The sequence below is a fragment of the Physeter macrocephalus genome, chromosome 2 (genome assembly GCF_002837175.3).
Source record: "Physeter macrocephalus isolate SW-GA chromosome 2, ASM283717v5, whole genome shotgun sequence".
Lineage (NCBI taxonomy): Eukaryota > Metazoa > Chordata > Mammalia > Artiodactyla > Physeteridae > Physeter > Physeter macrocephalus.
Window position 1 is genome coordinate 104521520 of NC_041215.1, and position 18581 is coordinate 104540100.

General features: G+C 45.9%; 1 protein-coding gene across 1 annotated transcript in view; it reads left to right on the top strand.

Annotated features, from left to right (window-relative positions):
• The window catches only part of LOC102987494 (aldehyde oxidase 2-like), a 73478-nt gene that overhangs the window by 7088 nt on the left and 47809 nt on the right, over positions 1–18581 (top strand). The window contains 9 exon segments of the mRNA XM_055079357.1: positions 392–449; positions 1934–2030; positions 3523–3631; positions 5175–5298; positions 7747–7808; positions 10394–10483; positions 12727–12807; positions 14838–14982; positions 16406–16498. Coding sequence (XP_054935332.1) covers positions 392–449; positions 1934–2030; positions 3523–3631; positions 5175–5298; positions 7747–7808; positions 10394–10483; positions 12727–12807; positions 14838–14982; positions 16406–16498 — 859 coding nt within the window.

Below are 18581 nucleotides of genomic sequence, written 5' to 3' on the forward strand. Positions count from 1 at the left end.
AAGTGGTGCTGGGAAAACTGGACAGCTACATGTAAAAGAATGAAATTAGAACACTCCCTAACACCACATACAAAAATAAACTCCAAATGGACTAAAGATCTAAATGTAAGACCAGATACTATAAAACTCTTAGAGGAAAACACAGGGGCATGTTTACACAGTGGTGGTTCCCAACTTTAATCACATATAAGAGCACTGTTGCCACAGATGGTTGGTGCATCTTTTACTCCATAAATGTGTGTAAAAGTTGTTTGCCTGTAGGGCACAAAAAAAGAGGTAAATGAAATCAGGCCTAATATACCCCAGTCCCTAACCAAGCAGGCCATGACAGGCATTCCTCTGGGTCACCCATTCAATTCCCATAATATTCTCTTTTCTGTTTCCAATGCAGGTAATCAAGAGGAATGTGGACCCAGAAGTCACCCTGCTGACCTTCCTACGAAAGAACTGGACCCTTTTGATCCAAGTCTTGGCCATGTCTGTGTTTGCCTTAAAACATAGGCCAGCTACAATTATGAGAGCTAATCAAACCTCTCCATCCCCACACAGCCAGGTCCCGTGGCCCTTGCTCTCTATTTGCTTTTGGCAATGGTTCTAAGGATATTAAGTTAATTGAGCTATTTGGAGAGGATAAAGTTTCCCCAGAGTTTCTTATATCTTGATTTAATAGCCATGAAATAGAAACTAAGCTCTTTCTTTCAGCACTAATTATTCCTTTAAGTGCCTTCCAGATCCCCAAGACGGTGGTTATGTAATAGAGGTTTGTGTTGCACGTACCCTTCCCTGGAAGAAAACCAAATTCTCCAGATTCAGGAAGAGCACGCGTCATAGGAGAAGATTACCTTTCTCTACATCTGTTTTCTCACAACAGATTTTCCCCACCATTCTACATTCTGAAATTTAGATCTTCATAATGGCAAACATATTTTAATTGGTAAATCTAATGGATCTCTCAGAGAAGCCAAAAAATTTTTAAAAAGACAGAAATTACAAGTTTTGTTTAAAAGCCCACATAGTTTTTAATTCGTTGTCAACGTTTGAAAATTAGGAAATCTCATTTTTTTAAAAAAAATAGGAATTTCTCATGAAAAATGGGAAGATAGTCCTTCCTGCCTGGCAGCAGTCTTGCTCAGAGCTGAGTGGGGCCTGTCATCCTCCATCTAAAATGGGGCACAAGCTCTCCAGTCACACCCAGCCCACTCCACTCATTCACACACCTCTCTGATAAGCATTTATGGTTATGACTTAATTTAGATGAGCAAGCCACATGGCTTAAAAATAATAATAATAAAGCCAAAGATTCCAAAGTCTTCTTAGCCAGTCTAGTTAATTACATCCAATCCATAAACTGTGTGGAAATGGGCCACAATCAGGGAGAAGGATGACTAAAGAGAGGAGCAGAGGCTGAGTCTTGGGATTGGACCTGGACCAAGCAGGAGCAAAGGGACACTCCCGGTGGGATATGAAAATAAGGACGGGAGTTTTCTCCGAAGGCTCACTGACTTGGTTTCAAATGCAGTACAAACTACTGGGCAAAACTAGCAATACATTAAACTGCTAAAAATAAGTGTTTCTCTTCCAATTACATGATTGGAACCCAGAAGAATACCTATAATGAAATAGGATTTTTCCAAGGGCTTTTACTTCTGTTATCCTAGAAGATGCTTATGCTAAGCCTGTGAAGATAAAGTAGGTATTGCCTTTCCCTCTTTGCAAGTGAGGAAACACGCAGGGAGAGGTTTCTATGTCCAGTGTCACAAAGCTAGGAAGATACAGAGTGGCCTTGACTGAGGCCTGCGGGCAGGCGAATGCCTTCTCAGATCTGCACCTCACCCCACAAAGGAGACTTTCCTCGCTAGTGACACCCTAGGAAGTCAGCTCTAATGGAGGCGACATGTCCGCCTGGGAGTCTTTCCTTGACCACCCTTCCCAGTGCACCTGACAGGAACCAAGTATGCCTGCAGAAGAGGAGGCTGTGGCACCTGCACCGTGATGGTGTCTAAGCGAGACCCCACGTCCCAGGAGATAAGGTATCTGCCCAGATGCCCAGAGGCCAGGCTTGCACTTTCATCTCACAGCTGACGAAGATCTCAAAGACCTTCTAGCCTTGTGATTCTAACCCTCTCTGGTCTTAGACCCCTCTGAGAAACTGATAAAATCTATGAGCTTTCACAAAAACTAATAACGTTTTGCACACCATTTCCAGGAGATCGTGGACCTCCCAAGTCCCATCGATGCATCCCAGGTTAAGAATCCCCAATTAAGGGACCTCCCTGTTGGTCCAGCGGTTAAGACTCTGTGCTTCCACTGCAAGGGGCACGGGTTTGATCCCTGGGGAACAAAGGGAAGGGAAGATCCTGCATACTGCAGATCCCACATACCGCAGATCTCGCACGCGCACGGTGCGGCCAAAAAAAAAAGAAAGAAAGAAAGAAAGAAAGAAAGAGGGACTTCCCTGGTGGTGCAGTGGTTAAGAATCCGCGTGCTAACGCAGGGACACGGGTTCAAGCCCTGGTCCGGGAGGATCCCACATGCCGCAGAGCAACTAAGCCCGTGTGCCACAACTACTGAGCTTGCACTCTAGAGCCCGCGAGCCACAACTACTGAGCCTATGTGCCACAACTACTGAAGCCCGCATGCCTAGAGCCCGTGCTCCCAACAAGAGAAGCCATCTTAATTAGAGGCCTGTGCACGGCAACAAAGGGTAGCCGCCTCTTGCTGCAACTAAAAAGAAAGCCCGCTTGCATTAACAAAGACCCAATGCAGCCAAAAATAAATAAATTTATTTAAAAAAAAAGAAAGAAAGAAAGAAACCACAATTTAGGCCAAGCATTCATTTTACAGATGAGGAAACTGATGTCAGAAGGATGAAGTGACTTGTTCAAGGTCATGCAACTAGTATGTAGAACAACAACTTGAGCCCACGTTTTCTGGCTCTGACACTAATGCTCTTTCTACTGTTGGGCTGGATCTGGGCCATGATTCCAGCCTTTCATTAAGGGCCAGATTCCAGGACTTGGGCTGCTCCCAAATCCACTGGCCCAAGAAATCAAGAAATGGCCTCAGGACACAGGCCTTCCAACTCTGCTGAATGACCTTATACAGAGAGTTTAAAATGAACAAGCAAAACAATTCTCAAATACGGTTAAAAGACAAAGGTGCGCCTTTTACCTGTTATGGGATCAATGTCCTAATGTTTACTAGTTGACGTCCAACCATATTCCTGATGACACGAGTCCATTCCCACTGAGACCAGACCCAGGTGGGTCTGTTCTAGGCTTGGAAAATGTTTCTGAGGTTCAGAATGCCCGCATTCCCCCTAAGGATCCCAATTCTTATAGATAACACAGAGTCGGCAGAGAGGACTCTAAATTCTTCCTTCCAGTAACTCCTCCAGGTCCCCACCCTCTCGGCTGAGTGACAGGGAGAGGGGGTGGTTTCTGCTGCCCTTATTGTTCCCACATTCCCCACAGGGCAGAGCTGTGTTTCTCCTTTGGATTTTCCTTGTACTTCTCATATAAGACACTTCTCTGTCACTGTGTGCCTGGTGCCCATCTGTTCTCTGTGTGGGGCTGCTGTCACCACTGTGAAAGGTGTTGGAAGCATCAAAATGAGGCTTCACCCCGTGCAGGTAAAAGCACATCCTAAATTTCTCATTTCTTAACTCTATCTTTGTAATCAATGCTGTGTTGACTGTGCCTCCTGGGGCTTCTAGGTTGTGGTCCAGTAAGTAGAAGCTTTGGATGCATATTGCTCAAGATAATAACATCTGTTAAGTGATTTAAAAGAAAGCTAGGAATCCATCTACATTTCATTAGCTGATCATCTTTCTTCTTACTTTTTCTGCTTGAATGATAACAGCATGATCAAAACATTGATTAATGCCAATTAGACTGTGAGGCAGAATAAATATTGCACAAAGAGCATTGTGCATAGAATAAAACACCTCTGAGGATAACAGGGTAAAATTCAGGATTATTCCTTCTGGCGTGGAGTTTTTGGGGGTTTTTTTGGGTTTTTTTTTTTTTGCTGTACGCGGGCCTCTCACTGTTGTGGCCTCTCCCGTTGCGGAGCACAGGCTCCGGACGCGCAGGCTCAGCGGCCATGGCTCACGGGCCCAGCCACTCCGCGGCATGTGGGATCCTCCCGGACCGGGGCACGAACCCGTGTCCCCTGCATCGGCAGGCGGACTCTCAACCACTGCACCACCAGGGAAGCCCCTGGTGTGGAGTTTTAAGAGTACTGTGACATGCACTGGTATAAACACACCAGTTTCTCTGTCATTGTCACAGGGGTTTGGAGAGTCATAGGTCCAGACCCATTAACACTGCGAGTCCTTCCAGGAGGAAGGAGTCTGGATTTAACCACATAAGAGTCAATTCCAGGAAGGTCAACAAAGGCAAAAGACCCAGCAGAGTTTACTAGAGTCTCTGAGAAGGTCAGAGAGGATGTTGACCCCAAGGCCAATAAGCCCAAATCCTAGAATTATACTACATTCTGAATCCAGAGCAAGGCTTTAATGTACCCAAGAATCAATCAGCTGGGAGCTTGTTAAAAATGCAGATCATGAGTCAAGAAGTTTGGAGCAGAGGCCTGAGGTTCTGCATTTCCTAAAAGACCGCAGGTGGAACCAACACCACTGGTCCACGGACTGCACTTTAAATAGCAAGGATCTAGAACACAGACCAAAATCGTGGACCTTTGAAAGCAGAGCTCCTTTTGAGCCACACCAGAAGAATTTAAAGAACAAAGTAACATGAGGTCCATAGTGGAGAGTCTCCAAGTTAATCAGAAAGAGGTGACCCCATGCTCAGAACCAAGCTGGGAAAGAAATAGGGGTGCTCAAGAAAACTGTTTTTGAAATTACACACGCTTTCCTTATAATTACTGATTTCCAGAGAATTCTTCTCACTCTGGGAATGGAGGTTGTGTGCTAATTCCCAATTAGAAGGATCTGGGCATTCGAGCTTGAGAAGTAATCGTAATGCTAGAACACGGCTTCCAGGTCACCTCCTCCAGAAGGAAAGGGGATGCCGGCCAACTCTGCCCAAGGGGAGGGTGCACTGCTCAGGGAGAGGGTTCCACCATGACAAGAGAGATGCAGGATGTGGACCCTGGCAGGAGGCGGTGGTAGCAGGAAGGCAGGGCCTGTGACCATGCCTGTGTCCTTCCAGGAGAGGATTGCCAAGAGCCATGGCACCCGGTGCAGGATCTGCACCCCAGGGATGGTGATGTCCAGGTACACGCTGCTCAGGAGCCACCCGCAGCCTTCAGAGGAGCCTTCAGCCCTGGGGGGAGGTCTGACTTGAACAAGCCCAATGCCCGCCAAAGCCAGGTTGGGGTCATGCATCAGCCTGCTCCTCCCCCCCCAACAATGCCACCCCAGCCCCGTTCAGGGACCCCTCGGTTGTTTCCAAAGTAGCTGCTTTCACCCAGGAGCAGAGAAGAATGTCAAGGTGTATCTGCTTATCAAAGCACTTGCTGCACAGAACTAAAGAGCATGCGTGGCCCACACCCACATCTTGACACCCTACTTTTCTACACAGTGACTTATGTGGCTGCCTTCATTCGGGCTTTCATAACAGAGAACCTCAAACTGGGGGTGTTAAAACAGCAGGAATTCCTTCTCTCGCAGTTCTGGAGGTGAAGAGTCTGAAATCTAGGCTCTAGAAGAGGACTCTTCCTTGCCTCTTCCTAGCTTCTGGTGGAGGACAGCAGTCCTGGCGTTCCTTGACTTAGAGATCCATCACTCCCGTCTCTGCCTCCATCTTCTCACGGCCTTCTCCCCTGTGTGTCTGTGTCCCAATTTCCCTCTTCTTACAATCCAGTCACTGGATTAAGGCCTACCCTAATCCAGTAGGACCTCATCTTAACTTGATTACATCTGCATCACTGCAGATTTCCAAATAAGGTCATATTCACAGGTTCCAGAGGTTAGAACGTCAACGTATCTTCTGGGGGGGGGGGGCCACGATTCAACCCATAACACAGCCCTTCATGTATCGAAGGGATCCTTTAAAATTTGCAATGGGTTTAAGTTGCTGAAGAGTTCATGGGGGGCTTCCCTGGTGGCACAGTGGTTGCGAGTCCGCCTGCCGATGCAGGGGACATGGGTTCGTGCCCCGGTCTGGGAGGATCCCACGTGCCGCGGAGCGGCTGGGCCCGTGAGCCATGGCCGCTGAGCCTGCGCGTCCGGAGCCTGTGCTCCGCAACGGGAGAGGCCACAGCAGTGAGAGGCCCGCGTACCGCAAAAAAAAAAAAAAAAAAAAGAGTTCATGGGAATTCCTTGGCGGTCCAGTGGTTAGGACTCTGCATTCATTGCTGAGGGTCTGGGTTCAATCCCTGGTTGGGCAACTAAGATCCCACAAGTGGCGCAGCACAGCCAAATAAATAAATAAAGAGGAGTTCATAAACATATCCCTTTTGCAGGATCAATAAAGCTCACGTTCAAGTGTCAACAATCCCTAAACCAGACATCTGTTACACCATAGATATACAAATCCTTAGATTGAGGCCTGAAGGGTGAACACCACACACTCTCCTAATCTGCCAGTTGCCGGTGGACTTCCTTTACTCTCTCTGCTCCATTGCAGAAAATCAGATCAAATCACCTAAAACCCTGCCTTCCTTAGGTCCTTCCACTGTCTGAGGTCCTTCAGCAGCTCCTTACCCCTCATGTGGCCACGCCTACCCTCCTTCACCCGGCATTCAGAGAAGTCCAACAGCTGGCCTCCCAAACTCATTCTTCCTCCTCAGCTACATGAGTCCCTGCTGGCCAGTCTCCTCTCAACCCTCAATCCTCCGCAGTTTTCCACTTCTGCACCTCTGCTTGTGCTGCGCTGTGAACCCCGAATGCCCCTCCCCCGCTCTCCACCAATCCATTGCTTTCTCATCCTTCAACCCAAGCTTCTTTGTGAAGTCTACCCCGATGAACTCGATTCCACACTGACCCTCCTCCATCCCACCCTCCCCCATGCCTTCATCCTTGGAAACCTGAGTTTCTTACACTTTACCATGCAATAGAATTACCCGCAGACCTCTTAAATGCAGATTCCTCCACCGGGACCCAGACATTCTGATTTAGGAGAATTGGAGAAAGGCCAGAGATCTGCATTTTAAACAAATAGCAGAAATTCTGATGCAGTGACCTAAAATCCACTGAGGGGCACTACTAACAACCTGTCCGAGGCATTACACTTCACCCATATGGTGCCTTAGATACGGCCACATTTTCTTGTTTGGGGATCGCATGCATCTTACATAGTATCTGAAATATAGTTGCTGTCAATAGACACATGTTGAATGAATGAATAATTTAATAGATGGATGCAACTGAGCTCGCCAGATAGACTATCATCTTCTTTAGAACAGAGAATAAAACTGGAATTGAGGTGGTGGGAAGGATAATTATCTAAGAAGAAGAAAAAAGCTGTGAACAGACTAGTGGCTATTTAAATATTCTCAAAAACAAAGCAAAACACCTGTGTTTGTTTCAATTTTCTAAAGAAAAATAAATTAGGGCTTCTCTGGTGGCGCAGTGGTTGAGAGTCCGCCTGCCTATGCAGGGGACACGGGTTCGTGTCCCGGTCCGGGAAGATCCCATATGCCGCAGAGCGGCTGGGCAGGCCACAACAGTGAGAGGCTCGCGTAAAACAACAACAACAAAAAAAAAAAAAAAAAAAGAAAAATAAATTAAAAATCAGTAAAAATAAAGAATACTGATAACTTTTCTTCTTCTCTGATTAGGTAATCTATGCCACTGCACTGGGTATCGGTCAATTCTTGCAAGTGGAGGGACCTTTTGTTTGGTGAGTAGGGGACTATGGGAGCAACCTACAGAGCAAGAATGACAGTGACAGCTGGTCCAGGCTGGGAGCACAGGAGGTGAGTTTTTTAGACCATCTAAATAGACCATAAGGAAGACCAATTGAGTTAGCTCCAACTAACTCACGGGAGTTTGAGCTCTTTGTTGAGAGAAGGGTGAACGTTACACCACCTTTGATGCTCTACATCACACCACTGGGAAGCTAGGAGGTCTAGTCAGCCAGACAGACATCTTCCATGGCTAGTTCAGCAAGGCCTCGGGACAGGACATGTAGGAGGGCTCAAGGAAACCCAAGGAGACAAGTAAAGACATGGAGTTTGCTTTGGGGAGACAAGGTTAGTTCCAAGAATCCAGACCAGCTGGGAAAGTGTGAGCAGATAAAGAAGCCAAAAATCTAGAGTGGAATCCAAAATTCACCCCAAGTACCAGAGTGCAGGGAGTTTCCCCCCACCAAAAAGCGATATCGCACTAGGCTGCTGTGAAAATCAAATGAGAAATTGCAGGCTCATAACAAAGCCTTCCTTGGCACTTAGTAAGAACTCAACAAATAGTTACTACTGTATTGAGGATGCTGTCCACACTATGAATAGTGTTTGCCAGGGAAACCAGACAAATACATCTGATCACCCTCTACAGAAGGCAGGATGGATGTAGGCAGTACTGCCCTTAGACCCAAGCAAGGGGGATTCCAAACTTTGGAGAGCCCCTAGCTGGTCCTCCTCCAGCCAATCTCAGGAGACCACGGGGCCAAAGTGACTCGTTTGCCTCGAGCCTTCACCCTTTTCTAGACGGTGCTCCAGATACATTCTTGACCCCATTCCCAGGCACAAGTCTCTTCCCCAAGTCCATCTTCCTCGGGAAGATCATAACAGCCAGCATGTACACCCTGAGGCCAAAGACTAGCTGTCTGGGGAGCGAGTAGACAGAGCTTGGACATGCAGGCTGGCTCACAAGTGTGTGAGGTCCTTCACGGTACAGAACAGAGCCAGGGTGGGGAGGGAAGGGCAGCAGGCCACAGGCCGGGGGCCTCCATTTGTATTCTTGCCTCATCTCCACAAATAGTGGATGAGGTCCTGGAAATGGACCAGCAGGTGTGTCCCACTCTCCAGAGCCAGCCAGGTCCCCAGTGAGTGTCCCATCTTCTACTGCCACGTGGGGGAGCCAGCAGGTGACAAGCTGAGAAAATGAATATCTTGTAAACCCATCAAATTGCTGGTGTAATTAGGAAAACACTTGTGAAATACAAATAAAGGAAGTTAAAGGCAACCTCTCTCCCTCTGGAATGTGGATATTATCCATCTTTCCAGGCACAGACTCTGGGGATAAAAGCAAAAATACAGTCAGAGACCCACACTGCAGCCAACTGGCCCCAGGGACCTTAAAGGGTGAAAGGAACCTAGCCCTGGTGGGAATACCCAAGGCTCCTATCTACTAGGCAAGAGAAGACTGGCTTCTTCTGTTATCACTCACTCATGGTCCATCGTAAGAGCACTCAGAGTTTTGAGTGAGAGAGGAAGCGCTACTGGCTTCACTCAGCTGGTTTTGCTTCTTGGACAGAGAAGAAGCTGTCTCTGAACAACTGCCAGCCTGAGACATTTGTGCAGACAGAGAACTGAAGTATCTGGAAGAAAGTATTTTACTAGAGACTTAGGAGAGACTATTTGAGGAAGAAGGTACAAGAGGTAAGCTTGGAGAAAATGGGAAGTGAAAGAACCAGCAAATGGAAACCTGCTTTAAAATTCATTGATTGTCCATTCATTCCCAGTCAAGTACCATGCAGATCGCAAATGTCGGAGATATCTGGTTCCAAAATGGTTTTCTTTTTTCTTTTTTTTTTGTCTTTCTTTTTTTTTCTCTTTTTAAGGTCCCTTTATAAATGATAATACTCAATGTTGTTGAGTCTTGTATATACTAGAGAATGGATAAATTATTATTGCTGTGAAAAGCATCTTATCAATTGATTCTACAACTAGGAATTCATCTAAGAAAAAATTCAGAGATGTACACAAAGCTGTACATGTAATGAACAGAAATGTTCATTATGTTATTTGTAGTTATAAAATGTAAAAAAAAAAAAACCCACCAAGTATACATCAATAGCAAATTTTACAACTATATTATGGAATAGCCAGAAGATGGACTATTATGCAATCAGCAAAATTATATTTTAAAGGCTTTTTAATGTTAGGCAAATAAATGAACAAAAAGTCAAAGTAAAAAGTATATTGTACTATAACTATAGTACAAATATATATTACATAAAAATATTATCAGTGGAATAGAGTAATGATAGTTTATTTCTTCTATGCTTCTCCATATTCTTTACTATTGTTTTAAGCTATATAATATATAATGTGTGTGTATTATATATTCTATATATTTATCTGTATCACTGTACTTAAATAAAGTAAAGAAAAAGAAAGATCTTGTGATTATCCGTATTCCAGTAGAAACCACCAAACGTGACTATAAAAGTTTGGAGCCTCATTTAAATTGTCAAACCCTTCAAGGCACACACCCATTTACATGTTAAAAAGTTTTTCATCTCAAGGCATTTCACTATCCTAGGAGGCAAATGGTTGTCAACGGAAAGGAACAGGAAAATGCTGCCTGGATCAGGGAGAAAATGATTCTTCCTTGCTCGACAGGAAAAGTGACGTGAGGCCCTTTGTTTGTCCTCTTCCTGAGAGTATCGCTTAATGCCGGCCAGTGCTGCAACTGTGCTTGTGAGTTTTGATGGTCATTCTCCGCTTTACTTACAAACGTCCAAAGTGCAGGCACGAATAAGGCACTTTTCATTTGGGATCTGGGTAAAGTGGTGATTCAAAGCCCACGCTCTGATTTCCCCCTTCATTCTCTGGAAGGCTGAAACAATAAAACATAAACCCACTCAGACAAGAGAAAAAAGACCTACCCCAACTATGATGAGTCCCATCCTTGCCTGGCCCTACTCATGCAGAGCTGGCCTCTATCACCATCTCCTCCTTTGCAGAGAGAGGGCACTGCAACGTCAGGAAGGCTGAGGAACCTGTCCAAAGATACATGGCGAGTTCATGGCTCCCACAGCTGGGAAGTCCAGCCTGAAACACACCAGTCTCTGGCTTTGCTCTCTGAGAGACACTAGTTTCAAAAAAAGACCCACAGCCAAGCTCTTAAAGGAATTACCTACAGAGAATTCCTAGTTCGGATATAGGAAAAATAGAGTCTGCTCCCTGTAGACACGGAAAACTAAGAGAACACAGTTGGCCTTAGACAAAACTGAGCCCGTCATTCCCTGCTGTATCTGTTTCTATCCTTAACACCCCGGGAATTCAATCTGGGCAATGATTGCGCTCTGGGGTCCACCTGGATCACTTTAACCAAATGCAAAAGAACGAATTTAAACTAGACTGTGCCCCAATATTCCTTATAAAGAGAAACACAATTTTAAGGTGGATCTTATGATCACTGAGCCACATGTCCTTTCCCTATACGAAAAGACACACAGGAAGCCACATTATAAGGGGAAGGTTGCTTGATGACCATGGATGCAGAGCAGTTGGATAATCTTAAGGGTAACCTCATAGAAGACGCCCCTCCATCCATCAGGTAGACCTGCTGGATGGCAGGTGTCTGCCCCATGACACTCCCTTCTCTTGAAGCTATGTTAATATCTTCCATGGGGTAACTGTAAAGTCTTGGCCTGGTCCCTGTTTAGGGGAACTTTAATTCCTCAGCTCTGATTCATTTTGTTTGTTTTATATTTTAATTCTCAGACACTATCTTGCTTCTAGGCTTTAGATATACACCACATTATTGACCTCAGGTACTGCCTATACTTCTAATTCCAACTTACACAAAAACTGATCCTTCAGATGTTGGCCGGTTATGCTTCAGTCATAACCTACACAAGGAACAACTGCAAGCTTTCCTTCTGCAACCTGGGAAGACCTTAGAGAGATAGGAAAAAAGGCAGGGGAGTATTGGACAAATGTCAGGTCATTTCACTTACTTGTCACAATTACCCTTCAAAATAGGCATTATTTCTATTTAATCTTCAGAGAGGTTAGGTACCTTTCCATTGAGAGGGTCAGAGAGCCAAGTCATGGCAGAACTGAGAAGGAACCCAGACCTGTCTGTCTCCCTATCTCCCATGCTCTTCCCCGCTTCACAGCCCTCTAGCCCTGCATCCCACAGTTCCCTCCCAATCTGTCTTTCTCTTTAGGAAGGTTTCCTGGGAATAAGTGTTTCCAAAGCTAAAATATGTTTGATTCAGTTTGGGTAACTTTCAGTTTGGGTAACTTTTCACTGTGCTTTAGTTTCCTAAATAGGTAAAATGGAGTTGATAGTTTACTTTCTTTGTACAATTGTTGTGAGGATTAAGTAAATTATTAATACGTGTAAAAGTACTTGGAACGTAAGCACCCCATAAATGTTAACTATTGTTATTAAAGCAAGTGGTGTGTGTTTGTGTGTATGTGTATGTGTGTGTGTGTGTGTGTGTGTGTTTACACATGAGTCTGTATGTTTAGAGTCATTTTTTTACTTAAACTATAGGACTTCTCAGAGTTTTGAATCCTGACTTGACAGGTGAGGGGATAGAGGTTGGGGCACAGTGGAGAGGGTTTCCCAAACTTATTTGACCTGTGATTGTTTTTCATAGGCTGTCTTGGTGTTTTGCAGAGTACTGTTTGAACTATTTAATAGAATACTCTTTTCTTTAACATCACATTAGTGTCAGATCAGTATTTCTCTTACAACAAGGTTCTTATTTAAAACTATTTGGTTTGAACTATTTTCCCATACAAGGAAAATCAGATCGTTATTACTATGTTCATTTTGCCTAATTAATGTAAAGAATTACAATGCTGTTTCCAGTTGAGCAGGGCTGACAGAACCATCTTCTTCTGCCCTTTATAAAGATTTGCATGGAGCTATTTGCAAAAGAGGAGTTCCAGCCCTTGGACCCTACCCAGGAGCTCATATTTCCCCCAGAACTCTTGGTAAGATGAGTTGGGTGTTTTATGTGCTTGTTTCAATGCCACTGGTTATAAGCTCAGTTTTCTAAAACCACACTGTCCGTCCTGTGAAATTATCAAATTGTGGAAATGCTTGATCAAATCAGTATGCCTGTCCCTGTCCAGCTCACCAAGCCCTGGCTGTTGCCCTGCACACTTTCCCCGAAGCCTCAGCTGAGGCTATTTTTTAAAGCGATTTCATCATTACTCCCATCATTGTCATCTGCAGTGTGTCCCTATTGACTGTCCCAAGCAATCCAGTTTTTCTCAGCTTCTAACTTGGCCTTTCCAGCCTTTTCCAGATATTGACCTCAAGAGGCACTTCCAGGGTCTCCCGATACCTCAGCCTTCCCTCTGTCAGCATCTCTATCTCTCCTCTCTAACATCCAGTGGTCCCATTCCATAAAATGCCTATTTCTGAAAGATTCTGATGTGTTTATTCATGCATTCAACAAATATTCATCATTCAGCAACGTGCCAGGCACTGTTTGGGGTACTGAATATACAACAGGGAACAAAACTCACACAGACCTGACCCCAAGGAGTCTGTAATCTGGTGGCAGAGACAGACAATGAGCAAGATAATAGATAAGTTATATAGTGTGTTAGCAAGTGAGAAGGAGAACAAAATAAAACAGAGAAAGGGGATAGGATGATGCAGGGGGTTGCAACTTTAAATATCCGGCCAGAGAAAACTTCTCTGAGAAGGTAACATTTGAAGAAAGTCCTGAAAGAGGGGAAGGAACTGGCCACGAAGATACATGGGGGGAGAGCAGTCCAGGCAGTGGGGCAGCAAGTGCAAAGGTGCCAAGGAGGGGAGAACTCCTGGCTTGATCAAGGGACGGAGCAGGGGCCAGCCTGGCTGGAGCACAGTGAACCAGAGAGATCAGAAAGCTGAGGGCCTTTGCCTGAGATGAGAAGCTATCAGAGAGGTTGGACAGAAGAGGGGTACGCTCCTATTAACCTTGTAATGGGATCCGGGGTCATTTTGGCTGCTGGGATGGGAATAGCCTGCGGAGGGGGCGAGGGAAGGAGCAGTGAGCCCATTAGGGCACGAATGTCGTCCCGAGGATGGTGGTGCTGGACCAGGCGGCCAGCATGCAGGTGGTGAGGAGGGAGTGGATTCTGGATACATTTTGGAAGAAGAGCCAACAAGATTTCCTGATGAATGTGATGCAGGGGAGGGGTGCCCACCGGGTGCCCACCCACCCCGGCCGCGAACGGATACCGGGCCGCAGCCTGTTAGGCACAGGGCAGCACAGCAGGAGGTGAGCGGCGGGCAAGCAAGCTTCATCGGCGGCTCCCCATTGCTCCCCGTCTCTCGCATTACCGCCTGAACCGTCCCCCCACCACCACGTCCGTGGAAAAGCTGTCTTCCACGAAACCAATCCCTGGTGCCGGAAAGGTTGGGGACCGCTGCTGTAGAGTGTGGGAGAGAGAGAGGAGTCACTGTTGACTCCGGGGCTTTGGGCAGCTGGAAAGGGGAGTGGCCATTTACGGAGAAGGGGAAGACCTCCGGAGGAGCAGGGCCTTTTGTCTTTGGGGGGTCCTTTTCCGGGGCTTGGAGGGGGATGGGATATGAGGAGCTCAGTTTGGGACACGTTAAATTTGAGATGCCTATTAACACATCTAAGGAGAGACACTGAGTACTCGTTCAGGATTTCAGAGGAAAAGCTGAAGATTCTAATTTAGGAGTATTAGTGTAATTATGATTCTTAAGGCCATGATACTAAATTATGTTGAATTAATCTACCCTGAAGGGTCAGTGACAGATGCCAGCTCATATTGTCGCTTTCCTCCAAAGAACTACACATTATCAAGGCTTAAGCTAAAGGAGTAAATATCTAATTATGGAAATTCAGGCCTTAGCCAATGGGTGTAGTGAGTGTCTTTTTGGTCAGGGGGACCCCAGAACTTCTGAAATCTCTCTAGAGGAGCATACCTCCACCTAGGATCTATCATAACCCAGGAATACAGGTGTGCACAGGTGCACACACCTTGTTATTAGCACGCAGAGGATGGCAGAGAACCCAGAAAAACGAACCCTGGCCTTTCATGGAAAGAGCGTCACCTGGATCTCCCCTGGGGCCCTCAAGGACCTCCTGGAGCTGAAAGCAAAACGCCTGGAAGGCCCTCTCATCCTGGGCAGCACCTCGCTGGGTGAGTGATTGCAACAGTCCTCACTCCACCATTTGTGACGAGCCGGACTTCCTGTCCCCGACTCTGCTCACAGTCTACAAAAACTACTTTTTAAGGATAAAAACCTCATTTTTTTTTTTTTTTTTTGTGGTACGCGGGCCTCCCTCTGTTGTGGCCTCTCCCGTTGCGGAGCACAGGCTCCGGACGCGCAGGCTCATTGGCCATGGCTCACGGGCCCAGCCGCTGCGCGGCACGTGGGATCCTCCCAGACCGGGGCGCGAACCCGGTTCCCCTGCATCGGCAGGCGGACGCGCAACCACTGCGCCACCAGGGAAGCCCTAAAAACCTCATTTTTTAAATAAAAATGCTATAATAATGTATCATAAAATGTACTCCTATATTGTATATTATATAATAATTATTTATATAACATAGTATTTTTATATCTACTATATATTTTTATAAATACTAGCATATATGAGCTATATAGACTCATATATAAATTATATATACAATATTAAAGTATAATACAAATATCATATTATTATAGTAAAATGGTCTCCAAAATTGGAGGTACATATACCCTGGGAGTATGCAGTGTAACCTCTTGAGGTGTGGGGAAAAAGTATTAGAGGACTGTTTATCATTTAATTTACTTTGCCCTTTTTAACTTTGTTTTTGTTAAATAAAATAGAATTTTATAAAATATGTATGGCTATATTAACAATGCACACCCAGTTATCACCACACCCAGTTTAAGAACCAGAGCTTTACCAAGAACTCTGAGTGCCCCGTGGGCCCTCCCAAACCACAGGCCCTCCCCTCGCCTTCTTCTCGGAGGCACTCATTAGCCTGAAGATGACGTTGGTCAGTCTCTTCCTCATTTTTACAATTTTACCTCATGTATTTGAGCAACTAAGCACCATGTCCCTTAGTTCTGCGTATTTTTGAACTTCACATAAATAGACTGATACGGTATTATTCTTCTGCAATTTGCTTTGTGCGTTCAACATTCTTGAGCTGAGATTCGCCCACACTGTTGCGTGTAACTGTGCTGCTGGATTCCATCACGTGTCCAGGGCACAATTTGCTCATCCATTCTATTGCTCAAGGTTATGGAGTGTTCTCCAAGTTTTTGCTATTACAGATATCTTTATATGTGTCTCCTGGTGCCCACATGCAAGGGTTTTCTAAGAACCTCTCATCCATTTTATTTCCTATTTTTATATACATGTAGAGAGTATAAATAAATACATATACCAGGAGAGCCTGTGCTATAAAATTACTTGGCAGGGTGTATGGCCACTGCTTTCACATCTATACACATTTATTGCCAGTTTTTAAAATTAGCATCTGAATATTTTTATGAGAAACTCTCAATGCCAAAAAATTGCATTTTCTCTTTCCTAACTCTCTCTAGAATATATAATGCACTTACTTTCAGGACCTGCGTTGAAATCTCAAGGACATTTTCATTCAGTTCTCCTCTCTCCTGCTAGGATTTCTGAGCTGATTATGGTGTCTAAAACAAGTGATGGTGAGTTCCAGGTGTTCTTCGTAAAATATCAGTGAACCGATTCCTGCACTAAACTTAACACTTGCTATATAGTTTAGAACCTCCTCATACATTTATCTTGTCTGGCCTGTTTCCAATTCTTCATCATTTTTCTGATGTGATATGACATCCCCACCACGAAACTTTACTGTCAAAAGCTTTGCACAGAATATGAGGTACTTGGATAATGTCATTCAAGACCCTGCAGTCAGCTGCAGGATTCTTGCCTATAAAAAGCCACGGTCTTGCAGTGTCACTTTAATGGGAAGACAGCAAGAGAGAACCAGCACTCTCCAATGGTTGGATGGTCAATTCCAGGGAGGGAGAATGTTCGCAGGAGGAAAGTAGGCGATGTAGTGTCTGGCACTCAAATGCCACTTGTCTCATGGGGACAACGGCAAAAGGCCAAATGAGACAAAAACCTGCCCGGGCAAACACCCCCAGTCACTTACAACATCCTTAAGGGCCCCTTATGTACAGATACCGCATCAGGCAAGCTGGCACCCACAGAGTAGGAAGGAAACATGCAAGGCTTTGCCTTCAAGATGCACTGCAAACCCTTTGGCAAAAGGAACCTTATTTTAGTCCTTCCCTCATCCCCCAGATCTCCTAGCATATATGCGCCTGTCCCAGATACATGCATATATGTGCTAAATTACTGACGAATAACTTAATGCAAAAAACAAACAAACAAATGAGTGGGTCAGAAACTTGAATTTGGGAGGCAGTGGTAAGAATGACTTCCTTAACTCAGGCAACAGAGAGGTTGACTGAACTGAAAGCTTTAGTCCAGACTGACTGGTAGGCCACCGTATGTTTTTGGAGGTTGGAGGTGGGCAGGGGAGGGGACCCACCTTGGCTGTATCACTGCCATCCAGGAGTCCTACCTTCCCGGCCTGAACCATCATCAGCCAGACTTCGACCGTGCTGCAGACCGGAAAGCCTGCCCTTCTCTGGCCTCACCCCACCCACTTGCTAGGAAAGGGACCCTTCCTGGTTTCGCCCAGCACCACAGCTTCACAGCTTCAGCCTTGGGACAACTCAGGTAGCACATCTGCATACCACTCAGAAGAGGAGGAGAAGGTGCTTAGATTTATCTGAAATCTTGGGGTTGGAGAGAAGAGAAAGAGGGAATAGTAAAATGGGTGGTTTGGGAGTATAGTCAAGTAGCTTAAGCAGATGGTCAAGACCCGAAAACCCTTCCCCTCATCTTCACCCCAGGCCTCGTTTAGCCCACGGTTTTCAAAATTGTCTTCAGCACCACAACCCTGTCCTCAAACAAATCTTAGTAAATGAAAATAAGTTGCTCTGTTTGAAGGAGGGGAAAGACTTTCTCCATCCCACTGAGCCCCTATCTCTACCTCCGCCAGGGCCAGGATTCAAGGAAAGTGGACTTGCCCAAGGTCCCCATACTGGCCAGTGGTGTGTCGTCAAGCCACACATCCCCCACTTCCGATCCAGAACTCTTGTCTTTACTGCCATTTCCCGTCCCCCAGGCCCACCCCACGGCCTGTCCACTTGGCTATTTATCAGTTTGGACTCTGCAGGCAAAGTAGAGCCAGATTCTAAAATCTGAGGAAACAAACAATGCACTTGCCTTGGGGGCCCCTTAAACTTTAAGCGTGAGTACTCTCTAGTGGCCTCCAGGGACCTTTCCCAGGATGCCCCAACTTTTCCTAAGGCGCAGAAGAATGAAAGACACTGGTGGGGGAGGGATACGTGGGAGCCAGATGTACCCGCCACCACCACCTGCAGTCTCCCGCAGGAAATCAGTTTCTGTGACAGCTTCTGCTTGTTTACATTTTGTGTGCTAATCCGTGTCACATACACGCTTGGCTCGGTATACTTCTTTTTTTTTTTTTTTTTTTTTTTTGTGGTATGCGGGCCTCCCTCTGTTGCGGCCTCTCCCGTTGCGGAGCACAGGCTCCGGACGCGCAGGCTCAGCGGCCACGGCTCACGGGCCCAGCCGCTCCACGGCATGTGGGATCCTCCCAGACCGGGGCGCGAACCCGGTTCCCCTGCATCGGCAGGCGGACGCGCAACCACTGCGCCACCAGGGAAGCCC